We start from the raw sequence: 20555 nt of genomic DNA, 5'->3' as shown, positions 1-20555 counted from the left end.
ATTACAGTGAAATGAGGACAGCAGTGGCTAAAGTGGACTGAAAAGATGGGTCAGAAGCACTCACAGGCATTTAATGAGATTTCATACATCTCAGCAGTTATTTTCCAGTGAGAAAGAAAGGCATCATGAGAAAGCTCATTGATCGGAAACATTAATTCTGTTTCTATCTCCACAGATTGCTGGCCAATTTACTGATAATTACCAGCGCTTTCTATTTTTATTTCAAACACTTTTAGTTGCTTTATCAGTGATTTCTAATTCACCATACATCAAGAATGAAGTTTTTCACTGGTAATTCCAGTGTTCAATTCTATTCAGGAGCAGTCTAATTATGAAATATTCCAAGCAACATTACAAAATTAATTGAATAACTTTAGGCTAGGATTGCGGGTACTATGTGAAAATTGAGCAGCCAATAAACCAGATAATGGCCCTTTCCACCAAGAAGAAGCACAAAACCTCATTGGTACTACAATTACTCAGTACCTTAAGGTCATCATTCCAACGAAGCTTAACTGGAACCAGACATATTCAACAGTAATTAAAAAGCAAAACAAAATGCGAATGCTGAAAATCTGAAATAAATGGAACATGTTGGAAATACTCAGTGAGAGAAAAACAAAGTTAAAATTTCAGATCAATATTCTGATGAAAAGTCATTGAATTGAAACATTAACTCTGTTTCTCTCTCCATGGATGCTGTCTGACCTGTTGAGCATTTCCAGCACTTTTTCTTTTTATTTCAGCTGCATTGAACTTTTGTTATAGAAACTGAGCAGAGACCAAGTAAGTGGCTGATCACTTGTTGTTTGTCTGATTAGATGTTACTGTGACAACATATAAGTTCAAAACTGTGCAAGGCCAGGCAGTTCACTACAGGGTCAATATTCACCCCTTCACCACTGGTATACTACTGTATTATTTGCAATCTACAGACTACATTGAAAGTATATTTTAATGCAAAATAAGGTTAATAGTTGATATTACTCCATTATTGAGCCTTTTTATGAAGAGTGAAAGATTTGTGCCATTTTACAAAAAGATATTTTCAACCATGTTAAGGATGGTATTAGCATTTGAACCTATACACAGATTTTCTGATTTTTCAGGGCAAATTTGAAAATAATATACAAAAAATCTGGAATCTGGTTACTTTTCACTTCATTCTTGACAAACTTTACACCTAAATTCAAGACATTACTGTGATCATTAGCAGAGGACTACCTGCTCTGAATTTTGAACAAGCCTTAATTTAGATGGCTAATGTTTTAACTGAAAAGGTTGAGAGGAAACAAATGTATGCAAGTCAGGATTAAATAGTTCTGTGAAAATTCCAAACACCATTTTCATCTGTTGAGGTTGCTGGCAGCAGTTCCTCAAACCCACCACAAACCATAAACAGAATAATCCAGGAGGCAGGCAAGTTAAGCGGTATTTAAAATCATTCTGCTGCAAGGTAAAATGCTGAAAAGTATTGCGAGAAATTATTCTTGCACAGCAAAATGATTTCAAAGTGCTGTGCTGCCATAACTCTTCTGAATACTTAAAAGCCTTCTGGCAACATATATTGTGGATTCCTCTGCCCATTCCATTCTATCCTCTCCACTTCCCCCTCCCAACTCACTATCAACATCTATTTTCCACCATGTCCTGTCACATCTACTGCTGCTGTTGCTAGCACCCCAGGGCCCATTCCCTGTTCATGTATCTCATGACTCCTCTCAGAACATCCCACTCAGTAGTCAAACTGTGCTTATAATTTGATCTATGGCCCAATCAGAGCCTTCATCATGCAGATCATCAGGATCTGGAAACAATTACTTCAGTGGCTGGGCAAATTTTGTAGTGTCCGGGCAAACAGTTCACAAAGTGTGGGCAGCTTTGGAAAATAGCTGAATTTTAATTAACTGCTTTTGTATTGGAATTCTGGACTACATGTGGGTGTGGTAGACCTAAGCCACTGAGCTCTGTCTTGGCATTATTATTATTGCTTCCAAATCAGCAACCGAACATTTCAGTGAAAGGCCTAACAGTTAGATGTGATAGCAATGTGTCAAATGTGCACAATACCACACTGTACATACAGTAAAGTATTTGAGTTCCTAGCCTGCAAGGTTCAATGCATAAATTATCATCATAAGCATTTTGGCCAACAGCTTTCTTGCATAACCTTCTTCCCTGCCATGAGAAACTTCATTAAGCTCTTATTGTTCAATATACTATTGGTTTCTCATTATAAGGTGCTTTGGGATGCTCATCTGCAAAGTGGGAACTGCAAGTTATTACAAACTACCCTCAGTCTCCACACATTTCTTGATTTGCTATCTTTCTATGATTCTAAAGTTAAATGTTATTTTCAATTTAGCAATTTACTCATCCTTTACTTTTTAAAATGGTTATTACCATATGCTTACAGATTGTAATGAACATGGCAGAACAGGAAGTGCTCTTGTAGGATTCGATACATCACTAACTTTGAGACCAACAAACCTTTTTACATTTCATCTATTAGAAGAAGAATACATCAAAATGTACAGAATGGTGACTGAATTCAAAGATTCTATTATCAATTTTTTTCTTGGAAAAGGTAAGTACCGGGTAATGACCTTTCCAATCTGTAGAAGCACTGCCTTTAATGTCCATAGGATTAGGAAGAAAAAAAATACCAGTTGTCCCAATACCCAGTAAATCATGGCAGGAAGTGTGTGCATTATATAGAGTTGTGATGTTACCTATAGAACCTTGCACCATGAGAAGTTACATGGCAAGAAACTGATATTGTCCATGCCCAGTTTATGAATGTTTCATGTGCATTTGATTCAAAATAGCATCCACAGCATATACATCTTAGGATACCACATTGCTGATTACTATGTCTAGCAGGCAGATCTTAGTACAACGCTGATTAGATCCCAGAATTACCCATTTGGAGGTGAATGCTCCAACTTTTGCTCTCTCTTAATCTGACATAGCTGAACATGTATTCACCAGCAGGAAGGACCCTCCATCAGTCATAATGACCCTCCATCAATCATAATGACCCATGAGCTGGTCATATGGCAGCTGTGGCAATGCCTTCATTCTCTTGTGGTTTTCTGTGGCAGGCTGAAGACTTCAGTGCACAAGAGCAAAACATTCATACAACATAAAGTGTGCTGAAACAATACAGCCATCACGTGAACTGCTTTGGATGAGCCTTGTAGAAATGAGCAGAAGGGGTGTCAAGATTTGTGAAAGTCTGCAGAACATCTTGAAGACGCAGCCTTGCTACCAGTTGTGTGACAAGCAGCTGGAAGGTTCAGCTTAGATCGCCTCATTCTGTCCATATTTTCAATAAAGAACAAATCTGAGTGGGATACCAATAAATGCAACCCCAATTCCTCATTCATCAGCAGGCCCACAGTCTGTTACTGAAAATCATTAATGTTCACTTGGCCACAATTCTGATACAGAAGTCATCGCAAAATAAACTTTCCTAATCAAATTCATTTATGAAATCATGCCATATTGCATATAAACACTCATTATTCACCTTGTACACTCAATGTCTGCCTTCCGTATCCCCTTATCCTTCCTGGGTTTAGAAAGACTACTGCCCTCATTAGAGTTCATGGAATTGGGTAAATGTGGTGATCCAATGACCTTTAGGGACAAATGGAAAGGAGAGTATTTTGTGCTATTCCCCCAGGATGGTGCATTACCAATCTGTTGGAGACAGATTGCTTTATTGCTTTCATGCCCCACAAATCCCTTTGTGCGTGGCAACAAACTTTGATTACATGAAAGCAGTTTGGCCTTCCATTGCTGCACACAAGCATTAGATTGCTCCTGCTTGTCTGCGGTTGAAGCTACAACATCATCCATCAGGCATCAGATCATTGTTGGAGATGTAAGAGAGTGAATGGAGCTGGACAGCTCTGTAATGCTAGAAAGGATGTGCTCTGCACAAAACCTGTGTCTTTGTGCTGGGCTCTTCCATGGTGCTTAATGCTCAATGCAGACTTCCCAATACATGAATCATTTCATTGTTTATGCCAATCGAGCTTCTGTAAAATGCCCCATTGAAGTGCTCACCGATGTCCACTACAGCAAAGCTCATGAGAAACCTTGCCCTCTAGTGCGCCAATTGTATAGTTCCCACCTCTAAGTTATCCTCTAATTAATGTAGTGTGACAAAATCTGAATGCTTGGGTGTATGAAATTGTTTAATGTTGCATCTGCATCTCCACTAATGGGTCAGGCTGTGGTTCTCTGCAATTTAAAAAAAATGTTAACTCTGTTTCTCGCACCACAGATACTGCTTAATTGATGAGTATTTCCAGCGGTTTATGTCTTTATTTCAAATTTCCAGGAGCTGCAGTTTTTTTTTGCTTTTTGACTTCACATTCTGATGTTTGTCTGGAAAATTGCTATTTACCTTCAGGCTCTAAGTCATTCCTTGTGGTAAAACCTTAGGCCAAACCTGGAGGTGTATCTGTTGTTTAAATAGAAAACTATATAAACATTATATCTTTGTGAGAATTTTGAGTATGCTGCATAAAATAGTAAGTATTTGGATTGACCTAAAGTATCTTCATCAAATTGACTGAATTTCTACTATTGTATTTCATATATTTCTTGACTTAATTACAGACTTGTACTTCATTCTCTGGTATTTATTATTCTATATTTTACTCCAAAGTGGATCTATGTGTATTAATCCCTGAGGTATGAAATTCATTATAAATGTGATGCTTTCTTTATCTGTTTTGAAACATTTTTTTTAGATAAAGCTCTCAGTTAATATGTCAGTGAAAGCAGTTTGTGTAGGAGATGTTCTACTCCTGCCATGATTACAAAAAACATCAAACAAAACAATTTATAACATATCCTTTAATCATTGCAGAAATGATCCCTGCTGCTCAGGCATTTCAGGAGATTGCAGTTGTGAGATACTGCCCAGACGTGGATATTTTAGCCCAGGTTCGCCTCATGGCCAGTAGCAGCCAGTGTATCCTAAATGAAGTCTTGACAGGTAGGAGTACAGTGTGGCACAAAGCCATAGGAGCAGTGCCTAGAGGAAGAATCTGCCAAGGATGCCTCCCTCAGTGCTGCTTACTGTAATCACGTATCATTTATTGTTAATGAAAGCTGCTCAGAAACAAATTCAAGGGTTTGGCTTTGCAGTTTGTTATATCTGTGTCATTACATACCAATAGATCAAAAAGCTCGGGCGGGCACAGTGGTGTAGCGGTTAGCGTGACACTATTACAGCCCCAGCGACCTGGGTTCAATTCCGGCCACTATCTGTAAGGAGTTTGTACATTCTCCCTGTGTCTGCGTGGGTTTCCTCGGTGCTCCGCTTTCCTCCCACATTCCAAGGACGTACGGGTTAGGAAGTTGTGGGCATGCTATGTTGGCGCCGGAAGCATGGCCACACTTGTGAGCTGCCCCCAGAACACTCTACGCAAAAGATGCATTTCACTGTGTGTTTCGATGCACATGTGACCAATAAAGATCTTAAATTGATTTCTAAAACTACAATATATCTATTCATTGAAGGTAATTGCTTTTAATTGGGATGTTCAGTCACTGTGGGTAAATTCGAGGTTTTTGATTTATAAATGAAGTTTTGAAATATGAACAGACCTTTCTGGGATTACAGTTTGAAGCAATTCATTTTTAGACCACCAGGCAAAATGATGAAGGTGACACAAAATTAGAAATAGATACTCAGATGTATAAGCCAAAGCATTCCTTAGCTATGTCAAGGAGTCATGATGATGCTTCAGTGGTCAGATATCACCTGAAAAATAACTGCACGTAAACCTTTATATCCAGGATAACAATGGGGTTGATATGAATAATCTTGATGCTACATGTTTACAATATGTAACTTTGCACTCAGGAAGCCCTGACAATTGGGTGTTCTGTACAGCTGGAACCTCATTCAACTGTGTTGATTCATGCATGTGAGAAATACAGATGACTTGATGTGCTAGATATTTCCCAGGACGGTTTGTAATGAAGAGATTTTTATGCTGTAGATGTCTTCACTTTCAAATGCAGTAGCAAGTGTTTTGAAGTGGAGACCACAATGACAGGTTTCTTCCAATATGTCATGTGTGGAGGGATCTCTAAGCACAAGTTCTACATGTGATGATTGTAGTCATAGCCCCTCAAATTTCTATATGCTCATTCCACTGCTACCCCCAACATGCACACACACAAATTCCTTATCCTTATGCAAGAATGGTGGAAAACTCATCATCCTCCCTTTGTGAGAGAAGATGAAGAAATAAGTTGGTAGCAGAATACAAAAACTACAGCCTACTGAACAAAACCAAACAAGCAAGCGACTTGCAGCAAAGAAAATCATTATCTAGTCCCAATAAAATGCATAATAAAAAAACACTTTAGGAAGACTGTTTCATTTTGCAGATCCCCAGCTCTTCTACACATAATATTTATCTTTGAAAACTCACACAGTGTATGGACCCTCTTTGGGAACATAATTCATAGTGGGATAATTTATACTTGTATTTAAACATTAAAATGATTCGCACATATGCAATTAGATGGACTCATTACCAGCATCTGAATTTTTCATAGAAAATTGGCCAGCATGTGGATTGGTCATAAGAAGTTAGGCATCAGATTTTCTAAGATGTGGTTGCTTCCTGCAAAGAGCCATCTATTGATTTGGTTTTGCCACATTGGGTCCATGATGTAATACCGACTTGGACAAAGTCATTATTATTTTTAGTTTACAGTTTAAGAGAATGAGGAAGCTAAGCAGAGGACAACATCCTAGCTATTTCACATTAGGTTTTCTTTAAGAAATATTTTTTTTGCTGTGGCCTTTCAAATATCACCCTGCTGGACCTCTGGTAGGCTGGAATTTGTGGTGAATTATTGATTGGCCTTCTCCAACAAGGCCCGTGGCAAAATGCATCCAGGCCTGAAGACTACATATGTTCCTGTCTCATCTGCCAACAGTTCAGCACTTTGACCAGAGTCAGCAATACACCCATCTAGAGCACTTGGGTGTTCTTCTGGCTGTTAGGTGTAATGTAATGGTTTGAACCTCTGATGGAAAAGATGTTTGCCATTACTAAGAGCAGGACTCCTACCAATTTCCATACAAGAGTGAGGGTGCAGAAGTTTTCAACAAAGGGGAAGAGTCCTGAGGCCACCCTAGTGGTGTCTCCAGTAGCCTAACAGTTCCATGCATACAGGGGATCATTACCGTGACCCCTCAAAGTTTGCAAAGCCTTTAGCAGAGGTTTTTCAATGTGCGCTTTCCCACTATAATTACCAGTATTACAGTAATATGGATCTTTAGGGCATCCAACATTTATTTTTAGGTTATGTGGAAATGCTTAAAGTTAATTATAGCAAGAATGATTGACAAAGTGTCTTGTGATTGTGTGTTTATTTTGATTCTTGTTGATATGTTCTTGACCCAAAGTCATTAGTGCCTTGTTAAGTACTGATGGGATGGAATATCCTGAATCTTCCTTTGGTTGGTTAACCCATGAGAAAGCAACCATCAACATTGGAAGTGCTCTGCATGATAAGGCCAGCTTGAAATCCCTTCAAGACTTTGGAAAAAGTGCAAATTCCACCGTCTCAGTGGACTGTGCGAAAGGTCCATCACAAACTGAACTTCGGAATAAGCTTCAGCTGCTGTAAGTGTTTACTGAAACTCCTTGATCTGAGGGCAGACCTTACATTCAAATAACTGCTACTGACACAGGATGCATTCAGCTATCAGACACAAAAGCTTATTCATTCATCTTTTCCACAGCATTCTAATTGGGCAGTCTTAATCAGTTTCAGAAATATCAGGTTTTCTGTCTAATCTCATTTGTACATCCCGTTCGGTAGCATTTTTATTACAGGCTACTGTCATCCATCCAGATTGATATTAAATGAATTAGAAAATATACATTTTTACATGATTTGTGTTGTAGAAGGGTTTTTTTGTGCATTGATGGCTTGTTTCATTAAAATTAGAAAGAATGGTAGAATATCCCTATCTCTATCACCTCTTCCAGCTCTACAAACCCTTCCTCCCTCAGAGCTCTCCATTGCCCTAACTCTGACAGCTTGTGTATCCCTCCTCCCTTATATTCGAAGCCCATACTTTCAGCTGTCTGGGTCCAGGCTCTGCTGGATTAATATAAAAATCCCAGCCTTCTCTTCAAAAATCACTTGTAAATTGCAAATCACCATAAATTACAGGACGATAATCCTCTCTGGTTTTGGCATTGTGGAGGCAGCATCATGAGTTTCATAAATTTACTGCATTCACACGTTAGTAGGCCATTAAACTTGCCATGGGATGTTTAAGTTGTTAAGGAAGTAATGACATGGTATCTGTTCATGGCTGATTGTTAATTTATTAAAATGTCATTTCTTCAGGTAGGGATTTTAAAAAATCATTTTTTTTTATTATGTCCTATTTTGTCCCTCCTCCTTATCTACCAAATTTCACCCTATTTCTCCATTGTTCCTGTGCTATGAACCACTGCCCCCACCTTCCTCCATTGCCATTGCCGTTGCCAATGCACTTCATATAATCACTGTTCTGCATTAAGTAGTTAAAACATCTTCTCCTCTGTCTTGCATTTTCCCCTGTTTATTGTATGTTATTTTCTTCAAAACCTCACTTCTCCACTTATTCCTCATGACCTAGACAACTGTGACAACGCCACTATTGAATTTGATTTGGCAAGTTGACCTATACTCAGTGTGTTTTTCTTAGTATTCAGTGCTCCCATTATCCCTGTTCCCCATTGAAAAAATTGGTATTTAGAACATGTAATCCAATCTGTTGTGGAGAAGAGTCTGCATCAAACAATTTATTTCTGTATCAGCTTGCTGAAGCAATGTGCTTGGTTAATGACATTTAACGGAACAATGTTTCTAATTAAGAATGATCCTTAGTTTCCAAAATACATTCCATTTATTCTGAGTTATACAGGCAACAACAATGTGATGATGTGATCCAATGCAATGACAAAAGGCAACACCAAAACAAACAACAAATTGACAAGAGGAAAATTCATATTTCCTGTTTACAAAGAGTAAGTGTGATAAATCAAGGAATTTATATTCAACCATCTTGCTGGTTTTCCTTGTATTATTTTTTATCTTCAAACAGTGAGTTATGATCTTTCAATACCAGTAAAATCCTGCATATATATTAAGCTTTCAATATGGTTAAGCACCCCGAGGCTTTTCACTGTACTGTTATTGCACAAAATGTGACAGTGAGCCTCATGGGATTATGGAGGGAATAAAGGGGATTGGTTTTAAGAGTTGTCTCCACAGCTTAAAACCCCAGTAGCTGAAATACAACTGCCAGTGGTTGAGGGACTAAAATCGGAAGAGAATATGACCAGAACTGGAAGAGCATGAATGTTGAAGTGATTGTAAGACTTGAGAAAGTTACAGAGAGAGGGAGCCTCTGGTGCCTGATGACAACATCGGATTAAATTTGGTAGAACTTCCCAAAATATAAGGGAGGCATGTCACAGCAAAGCATTGTTGCTGTATTAGACCTTTTCGGTGCTCACCACTCCTTACAACTGGGTTCCTATCTGACAATCCATTGGGGAAATTGGTCTGAAGGAAATTTGGAGCATTGTAATTTCTTACCCCTTGTTCCTGATTGTATTTGTTGGCGAAACCCTGGGATTATTCAATCCCAGGGAATTAACCGATTCAATGAAGACCACTTACTCCTTTTTCACATGATCAGATTGGGTGCGTCTGTTGAATTCTCTGGAACATAGCTCCTGCCCTTGTTATCCGATGATTTTCACATGTTTACTGCTTTGTGAAGGATACAGGTTCTACCAGCAACCAATTTAGGCAGAAATTAGTCAGTATTTTAGAACAAGTTTAATTCAGGTGAATTTCTCATACATGGTAAATTCAAATTTCCACACCAAGAAAACCTCAAAAAACATGGGATATGTTCTTCATTTGATCTCAGTTTTATCACTATTTTGTACATTTAATGCAAAGGAGCTGGACGCAATCCATCATGCAAATGCATCACAATGCACAAGAAGAGATATGAAGTTTGATAAAGCCCGGGATCCTGATGCCATTCTCCTTTTCACAAGAGCAGATATGAATCATAATACCAGAGTTTTAACAAAAGGTGTCAACAATAACATCATTTCCAAAGAAAACTACAAGGTAAGAGATACAACGTACAATCCTAGACCAAATGTCACAAAAGGCTCCAAGCAATTTGAGTGATCAAGTCTGTTTCACCATTGCTTTTTAAGACAACTTGTTTGGTTTTAATTCATCTGTGTAGCACTATTTCAAATTAAGTACCCAAGGACTTCTAAAATGGCACAGGCAGTAAATTATATGAATACATTAATGAGTGAGTGGAAAACTGAACCCATAGCGTATTAAGCACAACTGCAAAATGTGTACAATTAGCAGATTCATAAATCCAGCAATAAGTTTGGTGGGATTTGCCAAAATATAAGGGAGACATGCCACAGCAGAGCATAGATGCTACATTAGGCATTATTTTCAGTGACCCTCCCTACCTTACAGATGGATCCTCACCTTGTTATCCAGTGGGAGAATAGATCAGGAAGTCCTGTTGGTCCCCCCACATTATTTATATAACTGGCTCATACTTGCTGTGGAAGATGTGTTTCAACCCCCCCATGAGGGTAAAGAAATCCCTGAAGAACTTATTAGAACAGACACCTGGAAAACGTGAGTCTCTTCTCTTGTGCCAGACACAAATGCAGTGGAAAGAATGTTCCTTCATTACTTTGTTGAATTCAAACATGCCTCACAGAACTGAGAGGATATTTATGAAAAATATTGCAATGACTATTCCTCTTTATTCAAAAATATTATCTTGATTTTCAACCAAAAGGCAAGTTTGGTGGAAAGGTTGAAGTTTGGTGAAGTAGAGAGGTTGGAGTTTGACGGGAGCAGGGGCTTATGTGTCTGTTTTGTGGTGCAGAAACCTGGAAGAATATAGTTCCCAAGTGTCCTGCAGAATTTAACAATAGTAGTCTTTTAAATGGGGCCCTGATGGACTGACAATCTTTAGGCCTGGTTCGCAAAGGAAATGTCTACAATATCAAGGAAGTGCATTTGGGAGTGAGAGAGATCATGGAGGGTCCTGATTATAGTGCGACACTGGTGGAGGAGATTCTAATTGCAGATTGCTTCAGGCAAGTGCATCCAGTTGTGATCATGGGAGATCTCAGCTGCATTGGTGAGAAGGGCCAGACAGTGGTACTGCTGGTAGAGCAGCTGCCTCACAGTCTCGGAACAGGTTCAATCCTAACCTCAGGTACTCTGTGGACTTCACATGTTCTCCCTCTGACCGCATAGGTTTCCTCCTAGTGATCTAATTTCCTCCCACATCCCATAAACATATGGGTTGGTAGGTTAAATGGCCACGGTAAACTGCTTCTAGTGTGCTGGTGAGTGGTAGAATCTGAGGTGAGTCAATCAGAATTCGGGGAGAATAAAATAGGATTAGTGTAGGTAGGTGCTGAATGGTCAGCATGGACTAGGTGGGCTGAAGGGCCTGTTTCCATAACCTTATGACTCTAAAAATTCCAATACTAGACAGGTTGCCTGTGGTGATCAAGGGATGGTGAGGTGATGCTGGTTGGGGGGAGGGGGGTGACAAATAGTATTTGGGGGCAAACTGTGAGGATTGTGTGTGGGTAGTTTACTTGGTAGGTTTTCGGGCTTTGAGGGAACACATCTACCCCTCTACTCCATAACTGTGTAAAAACATTCCTGCAGTAGATTCAACCACTTTCTAATAGTTAAGAAATCTGGCCATTTTACTTAAAAATAGGTTAATCCTTAAAATGAAGGCAAGTGCTTTGATTAAAGTATTTTAAAAGACAAAAGTCATTCACCCCTCTTCCATCCTATTAGGAGTTAATATTAATATAGCATGCTATGTGTAAATTGATTCAGTTCAATCTATTCAACACATGGTAAGCATGTTATGATTTCACCCGATAGAAATCGGAAAAGCTAATTTTGCGAATGTGATATATTAAAACAGATAATAATGAATAAAGCAACATGCATACAGTCCATTTTTGCACTGTACATTCAATGTCATTTTCCAAATTTAGTAAAACACTAAGTAACTCCAGGAGCTAGAAGTCTGATCATGTTCCACCCATTTTTTCAGAAGCCCACCATGAAATGCTTTGCCACATCTAATTCATGCCAGACGCTGAACATACAAAATACTTCAGAGAATTGCCAGAGTAGATGCAGGGATGATGATTCCCTGGCCAGAGTGTCCTGAACTGTGAGGTCAGAGACTGAAAATAAAAACAGAAAATACTGGAAATGCTTGGCAGATCAGGCAGCATTCTGTGGAGATGAGTTAACAGGTCAAGTCAGATCAGAGTTAAGGTATGACCTGAAACAACCATTTCTGTCTCCACAGAGGTTGCCTGGCCTCCTGAGTATTTCCTGCACTTTCTGTTTTTATTTCAGACTTGGCTTTTGGTGACGTAGATCAGATCAACAACTACCGTTTTTTTTTATTTTCCATTGCAGTCTCAAAGCAATGGGTTAGGCAAGCAGAACTGAGATTTGCAGAAATTTCATCACCCAGAGGATAGTGAATCATTGAATTTCTCCATCTAAGAGGATTGTGGTTGCTTGATCATTGAGTACATTCAAGATGTAGATCAATAGAACTTTTGGATACAAAGGGAATTAACAGACAGGAAACCGATGCTGAGGTAAAAGTTTAGCTGTGATCTTACTGAATGGCAGAGCCAGCACAAGAAGCCGAAAAAGCTCCTTCTGCTTCTATCTCATGTTATAGCAGTTTAGTGATTAATGTGCATCCTTGCCACATAGCAAAACATTTAATAATATCCAATGGAAGCTGTGTCTGTGATCTGGGAAGAAGGCTAAGTGCAGGTGAACTAAGGGAAAAATATTTTGAGAAGAGGCAGTTTCTGTGAAGGGAAGAGTGCAAAAGGTTGATAATGACTACTGAGGGTGCTTTGATGGAAATGAGGTGTATCAAGTCACCTGAATAGGCACAAATTAAACTATAACTTAGTTCCTCAATTTTGATATAAAAATCTCACTTCTGAAATGCATTGATTGTGGCTGCAGGTTGGTAATGTAGTTGGTATCGGTATTGGTTTATTATTGTCCGAGGTACAGTGGTACAGTGACCGGGGTACAGTGGAAAACTTGTCTTGCATACCTATTGTACAGGTCAATTCATTACACAGTGCAATTATACTGAGTTAGTACAGAGTGCATTGAGGTAGTACAGGTAAAAACAATAACAGTACAGAGTAAAGTGTCACAGCTACAGAGAAAGTGTAGTGCAGGTAGACAATAAGATGCAAGGTCACAACAAGGTAGATTGTGAGGTCAAAGTCCATCTCATCGTTCAATAGTCTTATCACAGTGGGATTGAAGCTGTCCTTAAACCTGGTGGTATGTGCCCTCAGGCTCCTGTATCTTCTACCTGATGGAAGAGGAGAGAAGAGAGAATGACCCAGGTCTTTGATTATGCTGGCTGCTTCACCAAGGCAGCGAGAGGTAAAGACAGAGTCCAAGGAGGGGAGGTTGGTCTCCGTGATGCACTGGGCTGTGTCCACAACTCTCTGCAGTTTCTTGCGGTCCTGGGCAGAGCAGTTGCCATACCAAGCCATGATGCATCCAGATAGGATGCTTTCTATGGTGCATCGATAAAAGTTGGTGAGTGTCAAAGGGGACATATCAAATTTCTTTAGCCTCCTGAGGAAGTTTAATAAAGAAGGCAGCATTTAGAAGGAATAAATAAATTTTAAATTTGTTGTATTTGGAATGGTTATCAGTTACATCAATTTTTTACCTAAATACACCCTTGATAAATATATTCTGTGCTTCATTTTACTTCCTACTGCTGGACTGAAAAGCCAACCACATTGGACCTTAAATCACGTAATGATGTTTTGATTATTACAGATTGTTTCTTGTATGATGGCTTCAGTGGCAAATAATCACGTACGGTTCATTAATCACATACACATGATTGATACCTGCAATTATTAACATGTTACATGTGTTATGCTGAGGTGGACTTTTATAATTATGTCAGCTGATTAGATAAAACATTATGTTTTGATTTCAAGACTTTAAGAAAGCATAGGTTTTGAGAAGATCCATCAAGCAAAGTATTTCCTCTTTTCAGAAGTAATTAAGCAAACTGTAAAATATTCAGTCATTCATGCATGACCATTCAATTTTTATGGCGTGACATTTTCTTGGCTCATTCAGTGCAAAAAAGTGTAAAAAAACTGTTTATATAACCTTCAAGTGCAATCTCCGAATAAATAACACAACTTTAACTGCTATTGATGGAAGTTAATTCCATGTACCTAATATTCTACATTGGACAATAATTAAACTGGGGGAAATATTCAAAAACACCCATTATCTGGCAAACATATGGGGAGGTCCCAGGAGTCCCAGATATTGAATCTCTGATGTTGTTATAATCAAGATGGTGTTCCAGTAGGGGTACAGACCAATAAATACTGATCATCAGTGCTACATACAGGCAGAGCAACGTATACGTAAGTGGCAGGATTGCTTTCGTAGGATCAGAGAATCAAAGTAATTGGATACTCTGGGAAGGAGACATCAGGGATGGCAAACATTGGACACTAGGGAAGCAATCATTGAGACCTCAAAGAGGATAAAATTGGGGTGTTTGGACTGATCCTTGAGGGTAGGAAAGCAGAAATCTGGGAGGTTTTGAAGAAGGCAGATCCTGAGGCTGAAGAAAGTGGAAATTGAGGAGACTGAGGAGGTAGACATCAGGGGTTGGGGCAGAAAACAGAATCAGGTGGTATGAAATGGGGGGGGGGGTTGAAGATGCAGAAATGGGGGTGTTAGGAAGCTGAAATCAAGGAGGCAGAAGTTGGCGTATTGGGAAAAAGAAATCTAGAGCTCAGAAGGAGACACTGAGATTTCGAAAGATAAATGTTGAAAAATGAGAAGGCAAACACTGGGGAATTTGAGAGGTAGTTACTGTGTGAAAAAAGAGCCAGAAGTCGCATGGGAAAAGGTCAGACATTGTTGAGTTAGGAAACAGACAGTGGAGATGCGGCAAGGCAGATATTGGTATCTCAGGGGTGGAGTGGGACAGTGGGGTGCGAGTTACTGCCTGAAAAGTTTGAAGATCATCAGAGTGAAAGAAGCACCAATTCTCTGCATTGTTTAGCATTGGCTTACCCTGGCCAGTATTGCAGCTGGGACATCTGCAAGTCTTTCTCTTTTGTCCATGCCTAATGTGGCAGGCAGCACACATACAGTTTGAATTGTGAATATATTTCCTTTCTGTCATTTTACTCCCTTGGGAGGCTACATCCTCCCTGAAAAAATGCTCCCCCAGCGAAATTTAACCCTTTGTGACCCATTTGATGTTTGTCATTTATGCATGTTACTCTCAGTCTAAATTAAATACTTTTAGTCTCTCAGTACTTCAATTTTTTTGGCACAATGATAGTTTTCAGGAGCTAAGTCACTGAAATTCAGGCTATTATTAACTGGAGGTGATTTCAGTTGATTCGTCTATTGGGTTCTTGCTTGTGTTGCAGAATGCAGTTCGAACTATGGAACAATATATTGACTTACAAAAGGTGAGATTCTCCCAGCTGGTAAAGCAATACTCTCAGCATGTCACATTAAAAGAGGCAGAAAAATGTATCAACCATCAAGTTGTTACAACAAAGCCCATCTCAGAAGTTTTCAAAAAAATGAAAGAACTGTACATAAAGGTAATTTATCATAACCAATTTAACATTAATTGCTCACACCTGTTACAATCTATGCTGTTGAAAGTATTGCACATGATGTGTACATTCTGCACATAAGTTTTAATTCATTTCATTTCAATTTTGAGTAAAATAAATATAATAGAAACTGTGTATTTAATGAATTCTAATGGCAATTTCCAATGTAAACTGTCCATTCTCCTCTTGCTTAACAGAGGTTATATTTTAAAAAAGCTTTTTCACTGGTTTTGATTGAAGACCTCTTTTGGAGTTTGGAGGTTGAATCCTCAAATCTCCATTATTTGAAATTTAAACATGGGTTTCTTCATGTTCATGGCAGAGCACTTTAAGGAAGTGTGCTCCCTGTAGAACAGGCTTTGAATTATAGTTCAGGAACTATAAGGACTTGCCCATCGTGGAAAAATTTTAACTTATGCAGCCTTCAACAACTTTAAACAGCTCATAATGCCATTCATTTATTTCCTCTTCATTTATCATTCTGTACAATTCTTTTCAAATGATGTTTAATGGTTTACATGATATGAGTTTTAATAGGATCATTATTGCCCATCCTAAATGCCTTTGAAAAAAGTGTTGATATGTTGGCTCCTTAAATCACTGTAGTTCATCTGCTGACAGAATTCCCTCAATCCTGTTGGGTAGAAAATTGATGGTAATAAATCTACACCTCACTCTTTCCCTCTCATTCCTTCTGCCATTTCTTTTCTAAGTGTATTTCGTTCCTCTCCCTCACCTTCTCCCTCTCCCTCCAGCTGTATCCACCCAGATACTCTGCATAACTGTGTTCCCTTTTCCCTGTCCTTTCTGCTTGGACGAGCCCACTCTCTTCTGCAGCCTTGCTCAACCAATGTACTAAATCCCTCCAGTTCTCATGAGACACAGTGTGTTTAAAGTGCTGCACAAATTTGGTTGACTGGAGATCATGAGACCAGACCAGCAACCCCTATTTATTCCCATGAAGGCAAGGTGTCACATTAAATTCAATAAATCACCCAATGTTTATACTGAAATGTTGTTCATAAACCTAAAACAGTTCACCAATTTCCTTCATGGCAAGGGACTCCTGACTGGTTTGTTACATACATGTTTCCCGTACCGCAATATATAGTGTGCTGATGACTTCTGAAGTGGTGCAGCTAGTAATTTCCCCACTATCCAGGTGATTTTCTTTCTCCCTTTTTTATATCCTTTCCACCACAGACCAATTTGCCTGCATTAGGAATGTTGCTTTCCCCTTCAGAACCCAAAATGAAAGAGAAAAAAATTATACAAAGATATAGAGTAGTAGGAAAGTAAGGACAAGTTATTTAGAAAGACTTATTGATACCACAGCAATGTTGACTAATGAATGTGTGTATTGACTGAATGTATGAATGTTGACAATGAAACTTACTGACGATCGTTACTATGAGAGTAGCCATGGAAAACGCAGCATCAATGATGACTCCATCATTACAACATAGTTTGCATATTCTTGACCTATATTTGGATGAATGTATTCACTGGGCACTGGCAATTCTACAGAAGATCTTGGGAAGGATTACAATCAGCAAGGAACCTGGATAAAGTGGACTTATGTGCAATAGCCCCCAGATTTGGATGAAAATGCACATTCTGCTTAATAAATTATGGTTGACATGTATTTGAATTTCAGTGTTAATAACTGAAGGTGTCATAATCCCCCATAAGTTTACATGCAATATTCATTAATTTTTCTATACATTTCTATTTAAAATATTTTAAGAAAAAAAAGGGATGGAATGAGGAAGCCTTGAAATTTACGGAGCAAAGGATAACTCTTGCCAATACTTTGATGAATACCTTAGAAAATATTGAGGAAGAATCTGGTTTGTTCTTAATAAAGCCAACACAGTCATGGAAAGGAAGGTAAAATAGTCTCTGTTGAAAATTCTGCTTTCAAACAATGGTATGAAATATATTGTTCATAGCAAAGCATCTGCTCGTCTAAGAAGGTGTGTCAACATGTGATCTTCTTCAACAATCCAGTTAAGTAATTGTAGATCAATTCGCATATGCTTTCCAAGGAGTGTTTTGCTTTTCAACATGGTCTCTGGTATCCTGTGACAATTTTGGAGGAAGCAACTAAAAATCTAATCCATAAATTCTGCCTTGTCGCCTTGTGTACTATGGATTTTATGAGCCAAGAATTCTATTGTGCACTGCATGATAGAATGTTACTTTAAAATTAATTGCTAATCTTACTCGTGTGTGCACACCACACTTTTGGGAAATAGATCAAATTCTTAATGCATATGATGTATTTGCACATGGATGCTACTGGGTGCACAGCAGAGATTTTGAGTGGTATGCAACATACAATCAATGGCACTGTTGCAACACTGTCATTTGAATATACAATTTGTAAGCAGCACAGGCCTTGAACATTGGAGCTGGCCTTAGCCAAAGGATGAAAGCAAGTTCCTACGATTGTTAAAGGTCTTGTCTCCACCTAATTCCAGCAGAAAGGTTGTAACTTGATTTATCTGGGATGATTGCAAGGTGGTTCTTCTGAAAAGTAATTCCTCTATATTGCTGGGGGCACCCAGTCATAGAATCATAGTCACAGGAGATTCTGCAGATGCTGGATATCTGGAGCAACACACACAAAATGTTGGAGGAACTCAGCATGTCAGGCAGCATCTATGGAGGGAAATGTCGACTGTGCATTTCCCTCCATAGATGCTTCCCGACCTGCTGAGTTCCTCCAGCATTTTGATAGAGTTATAAAGTTATACAGCAAAGAAATGGGCCCTTCGGCTCACCACGTCCATGCCAACCTTTTTGCCCATCTATGCTAATCCCATTTGCCCACACTAAGACTGTGTTCTTCTATGCCTTGCCTATTCAAGTGTCTGTCTAAATGTCTCTTAATCATAATGTTATATTTGATTCCACCACCGTTTCTGGCAGTAAGTTCCAGATATCAATCACTCTCTGTGTAAGAAAAAAACTTTTCCCTCAAATCCCCTTTAAAACTCCTTCCTCTCACCTTAAACCTATGCCCTCTTATTTTTAATATCTCTACCATGCAATAAAAATTGACAATCTACCCTATCCATACCTCTTATTTTTATATACCTCTATTAGGTCACCTGTCAATCTCCTTCACTCCAGGGAAAACAAGCCCAGCCCATCAAATTTCCCCACATAACTCGTCCTCCAATTCAAGCAACATCCTGGTGAATCTCTTCTCCTCTGGTAACCATGATCCCTGTCCCACATGTCCTTCTCCAATACCATGATGACATTTCAGCCATTGGAAACACCTTGTCTCAAACCTATTGCTCTTCTGATACATTGGCCAATCTTCCTTAATATGGTTCTACTGGTCTACTGGTTCAAGAGTGGGAACTCCTGCCTTGAGAGTTCCCACCAGAGCAGGAGATTCAGCAGCAAAGTTACCATTTCTTGTGCATCCCTGCTGTGAGGCACATTTTAGGCATAATTATATGGAAAAGACATAGGATCCATGATTCTAACACACACAACACATTGGGTGTCATGTTATTAGAAAATCTCTTCCCTGTGGCTTTACACAAAACTATTGCAGGTTTTCCACTCATTGCTGACTCAGTGCACATTTTATACATTGAACTATTCTTGGGTCGATGCTTTTTGTCTGCTGAGGCAACATTGATCAGATTCATTGATTTCCCTGTATCATCTGCATCCTGCCTTTTCTTTGTTCTAGTTCTAGTCCTAACCAAAGCAGCTATAAAATCTGAACCCTCAGCGCCACTGATAATCATAATGTAACAGATCAAGTTACATGTCCAACTCTATAACTTTCAAAAGATAGCTTCTTTACACAGGAGCACATGTGCTGGCATGTGTCTTTAATGTTACGGGGCAAATGTTTGTCCATGAATCCAAAACTGCAAGTTTTAACTACCTTTTAGATGATTATTAGGGGAGGAAGGTCCATGTCCCCATTTTGCTCCCACATCATGCTCATGCCCTGAAAACTGTCAAATGTTGACGCCATCAATCTCAATATATTCCAAACTAAATTTTCTCCAACTGCTTTAACCAGATTTCATAAACGTAATAATATAACTAACCTCTTCTCTACATTGGCCAAATGTATGTTTTTTTAATTAACCTTAATCCTCTCCCTTTTTGATTCCTTCCTACCTGAATGCAGTGACTCATGCTCGATTCCGATTCTATGGACGGTGGCAAATTTCCAGTATCTCATCCAAATGGTAATTTGTCATATATGAGAACAGGGAGTTAATATCAAAGTCTTTGCCAACTTCCACACCTGGACAGTTTCAGGCAGAGACTGATCCAAAATAATTGAATCTGGCGAATATTTTGCTGGGCTTGTTTTCCCTGGAGTGAAAGAGATTGACGGGTGACCTAATAGAGGTATATAAAAAAAGAGGTATGGATAGGGTAGATTGTCAATTTTTATTGCATGGTAGAGATATTAAAAATAAGAGGGCATATCCACAGTTGTCAAGAGCTTTTGTAGTTGTGATCAGATATCTCAGGATGGAGCAGTGATCGAACTTGGCCTAGAAATTAGATCATGTCATGTTTCTTTCAGTACTGTGAGATTGAAAACTTATTTACCACAGAATGAAGTATAATAACAATCATTTTGTGTCATTCCCTGTGCAACTCGCTTTGGAAATTATTCTGTATTATCCAGGGAGCAACCATCATGGAGAACTACTGGCACAGCCATAATTTCAGTTCCAA

General features: G+C 38.9%; 1 protein-coding gene across 1 annotated transcript in view; it reads left to right on the top strand.

Moving 5' to 3' along the window:
* The window catches only part of LOC127572922 (uncharacterized), a 55221-nt gene that overhangs the window by 26491 nt on the left and 8175 nt on the right, over positions 1–20555 (top strand). The window contains exons 5-10 of the mRNA XM_052020650.1: positions 2417–2587; positions 4886–5014; positions 7451–7670; positions 8969–9071; positions 10018–10194; positions 15630–15809. Of these exons, the coding sequence (XP_051876610.1) occupies positions 2530–2587; positions 4886–5014; positions 7451–7670; positions 8969–9071; positions 10018–10194; positions 15630–15809 (867 nt within the window). The 5' untranslated portion in view covers positions 2417–2529. The remainder of the gene's footprint in view (positions 1–2416; positions 2588–4885; positions 5015–7450; positions 7671–8968; positions 9072–10017; positions 10195–15629; positions 15810–20555) is intronic.

This window comes from Pristis pectinata, chromosome 7 (genome assembly GCF_009764475.1).
Source record: "Pristis pectinata isolate sPriPec2 chromosome 7, sPriPec2.1.pri, whole genome shotgun sequence".
Classification (NCBI taxonomy): domain Eukaryota; kingdom Metazoa; phylum Chordata; class Chondrichthyes; order Rhinopristiformes; family Pristidae; genus Pristis; species Pristis pectinata.
Note: the sequence above shows the minus strand (reverse complement) of the source record. Positions and strands in the feature narration are given on the sequence as shown.